A 4207-nucleotide genomic window follows, 5' to 3' on the forward strand; every position below is an offset into this window, starting at 1 on the left:
AGGACCTTGGACTTTCCACAGGGCAGGGAACCCTGACTGCTCTTCAGACTGGAGAGGGAGGGGGAGAGGAGTGGGAGTTGGGGGAGAGGGGCGGGAGGAGAGGGAGGGAAATGGGAGGCTGGGAGGAGTCAGAAATTTTTTTTTTTCAATAAAAAAAAAAAGGAAAAAAATCCCTCCTCTAAATTAGGTATTACTTGGCTATGGGTGTCAATTAACCATTTACTATTTAAAATATTACCCCTGATAAAGCCTTAAAAGGGCAATTGTAAAATGTTGGTTTTGATATAATCCTTGTAATTGTTTAAATTTTGAGATTTAAATTACATGATTCATGGTTTTCAATACCACTTCAATTGGTCTTAAATCAATGTTAAAATGAAGGTTCACAGTTTTATTTCACATTCATATGTTTGGCCTGGAACTGAATGTTTTGTGGGTATCTTAGGTTTTTCTTGCTGTGAAGAGACACCATGACCATGGCACCTCTTATAAAGAAAACATTTACTTGGGGTGGCTCCCTTACAGTTTCAGAGCTTCAGTCCATTATCTTCAGGGCTGGGACCTTGTCGGCCTACAGGCAGACAGACATAAGGCAGGAGCTGAGACTCCTACATCTTGACTCAGAGGCAACAGCAAGGTGAATGACTCATGGATTGGTTTCTGGGTCTAAGAAACCTCAAAGCCTGCCCCCTTAGTGACATATTTTCTCCAATAAGGCTAAACCCACCCCTAACAAAGCCACACCTCCTAATTGTGCCACTCCCTATGAACTTATGGGGGCCAAATACATTCAAACCACCACAGTGGGTGAATTAGAATCCAAGTATAGAATCAAATCTAACTATCCTTAGAATCAGTTTTCCCAACTCCAACTTAGGCCATTATGATAACCTGATGATGGACTTGAGATTTCATAGCTTAAATCCTGTGACATCAGAAACTCACAGTGAGAATTTCAAAAGAAAAAAAGACTTCAGTAAACAGATTCTGTTGCTGCTGCTGCAATCCTACTGCTTAAGCAAACGGCAAAAAATGCAATGTAACAGAACTTTGCCTAAATACTCTTCGCTGCTAATGGTGAATAGGTGATCTCTAAGATGCATGATTTTGTATTTACTGCAGGAAAGAGAGGAGCCTATGAATGTCAGAGAAGAAAATCCCAGGGAGGACCAAGTTTCTAACAACTGTAATGCTATCCCAGCCTTCTAAGAACATTTATAAGGATTAGAGAAGATTCATAAGTAATTTTGGATTTAAATCAAGGCTGTTTCCATCAGTCTTTTTAGTGACATCACCAGGAAAAAAGAAATGAAATGACATAAATAGAAAGTAAGCATAAAGCCGGCAACATGAATGGACATGAAAAGTATATAATTCCATATAGTCTTATTATTTTTTTTTAAAAAATTCCAGTTAATAAGGTTGGCAAGGAAAATTTAATTAAAAGTTTCAAGAAATTTCATTTTTTACTTTGCTATTTGAAACCTGAGTCTGGCAGCCCTATGGACAAGATACCTCAGGTAGCTTTTATTTTATTATTTTGTTTCTTATCCAACTGTCTCTAATCTGGGGGAAGTTTAAATAAAAACAATACATGGTGTTCCACTTCTAAGTGTGATAGTAGCATAGCAGTTGTAAGGGTGACTGTCAGTGTTCTTACCTGTACTCATAAGAGCTTACAGGGTATTGCTCCGAGGTACACAATTCTTAAGCTTGTTAAGGAAAAGGCTTAAACAGTGTTCCTGTTATCTTTTCTCTCCTCTTTCTCTCTCTCCCTTCCCACCTTCCTCTCTTGTGTGTGTGTGTGTGTGTGTATGTGCACGTGTGTGTGTGTGTGTGTGTGTGTGTGTAACAAATAATGGAACAAAATGCTAATGAGAGGTAAAACTACTTAAGTACATGTCAACTATTTCAAGAATCTACTGTATTATAATTTAACATGTTTGAAAATGTTTAAAATAAAAAGTTGGAAGCAAGCTATAATACTACTCGGCACATAGTAAATAATATATGTATTCATGCTTTTAAAAAATTCTTCCATATTGCTCAAGATGCCAGCCCCCCCCCCAAATGCTATGTCAAAACACTAATATATCCTATTTGTGTCATTTATGTATGTTTTATTGTCTCAAAGGTTCATTAGCCAACAAATCTTTTTCAAAACACACCATTTTTGAATTTCATAGAGCTATAAAGAAATATGACCATATCTAGCCCCATTACTCCCCTCCATCTTCCTCCATAGCCTTCCAACATACCCCATTCCAAACTTCAAGTTTTTCAAATAATTCACTAAGTCCAGTTAGTAACTAGTGCATACGCAGGTTTAAATATAAGCTGAAATTACTACCGAATTCTTACCTTGAAGAACCTGAAGCTTATGATCATTTGAGGAATTAAGAAATCGATCTACAATTGTAATTCTGTTCTGGAGAAGCTTCTCAATCAGATCGAGTCCTTCAGGTCCCAGCAACTCAAAAAGCTTTAAAAGAAAATAACAAAATGAACTTTTACTCATTAAAACCCCTTATAACAAAATGATGAGGTCAAACTAATCATATGCAGTACACAATATTTAAAAAGGAAATCAACTTGTAAAAGAAAATATCTACATGGCAAAGAATGTCCAGAACCTGTATAAAGATTACTTATTATTACATACTTAACGATCATGATTCTGTTTTTAAAAACAATTATAATTTGAATATGTAACTTCATCACAGAATAAATTATTATTCTTAAGTTTTCTCTGGTATAATCAATGAGATTCTAAAATTTAATTTACTTTCCAACATTTTTCTGGCCTTTACATAGACTGTATATTACTAGCTACACAAAAGTTTACTATAACAGCTGTCATTTTAGAATTAAAAATAGGTTAGAATATTTAAATCAATTATGATTGGTAAACAAATTTTACAGGTATTTATCGAACAAATCTGTACTCTGAAACACAGTTCAGAAAAGTTCTCATGCAAATATTACTTGCCTATGAAGAAATTGTCAAAAATCAATTTGGTTTCAGACATGGAAGAAAAACAAATGTTAGGGTTCAGAGCCTTCAACTAGCTCAATATATAGCATGTCTCTTCTAGAAAGGATTCAGGCTTCCTCCAGTATGAGCTGAAATGACATACATACACTATTTCTTTTTCAAAATGTTACACTCTACACTCCCATGTTAGGAAGTTACATTAATCAAATTCTGTTATTATAGAATCCATATACAAAATCATAAGACAAAAACTTATGCTGAGTATATGTGATTTATTAAATATAAAGTATTTTTGGTGTTTAATGAAGTTATATAAGCAAAAGGAAAATAAAACAATATGAATTATGAAGAATGATCCTGCCTTATCAATTCTAAAGGTATCAACAGTATACAAACATTTATTATATGTCAAAACTATGATCAGCAGATCTACAAGATCTGGCCTAACAAACATTTCAAATTCAAGTACTAACATTACTTGATTTTATAAAACCTAAACTTAGGAAATTTACATCTGTATATCCAAGGTTATACAGATAATAGAAAAGCAAACTTTGAAGTGATAACTCTCTGAATTTGAACATGATTGGAGTATTTTACAGAAAACTATCGTGATATGCACAAACAGAGATACACTGTCCAACTAGCAGTATCAGGTAGGGTTATGTCTAAAACACAGAACTAAGAAGTGATCACTGATTCCAGGAGAGCCTAGATTACATAACAAGGTCCCCTGGACAGAAAATAAATCAGGGTTTTTTGTTGTTGAAATGACAGCTGCTAGGACTTTTAAAACTTTATGGGCTATCTGGACATCCTGAAAATGGTTAGCGTGCAAGAATAAGAAATATAACTAAATCCTCATAATAATTCTAAGTAATTGAAAGAAATACCGACATATAAAAAGCTGAAAACAGACAAATGACAAAGGAAAATTAATGGGATGCGGAGAATTAGAAGGAGGAAGCAGTTGGGCTGCAATAAACAAACAAACAAAATAAATAATCACACAGGATTCCTGCCACCTGATTCCAGGCCCCATATCTGCTTCTCCCAGAGATCAGGCTAGCATCCTGAACCCAGTTAACATTGCCCCTAAACCTGCCCTTGCCAGTCCAATATAACTCCAACAGTCCCAACTCTCTTTTTCACCACTTCCAGGAATGACATTTAATTTGTATTTTAATAAATAAAGCTTGCCTGAAGATCAGA

The 4207-nt window shown here is 34.9% G+C and overlaps 1 protein-coding gene across 1 annotated transcript in view; it reads right to left on the reverse strand.

Annotated features, from left to right (window-relative positions):
* The window catches only part of Ascc3 (activating signal cointegrator 1 complex subunit 3), a 315331-nt gene that overhangs the window by 253933 nt on the left and 57191 nt on the right, over nt 1-4207 (reverse strand). The window contains exon 5 of the mRNA XM_005363511.2: nt 2362-2482. Within this exon, the coding sequence (XP_005363568.1) occupies nt 2362-2482 (121 nt within the window). The remainder of the gene's footprint in view (nt 1-2361; nt 2483-4207) is intronic.

The sequence above is a fragment of the Microtus ochrogaster genome, linkage group LG9 (genome assembly GCF_000317375.1).
Source record: "Microtus ochrogaster isolate Prairie Vole_2 linkage group LG9, MicOch1.0, whole genome shotgun sequence".
In the NCBI taxonomy this organism is placed as follows: Eukaryota; Metazoa; Chordata; class Mammalia; order Rodentia; family Cricetidae; genus Microtus; species Microtus ochrogaster.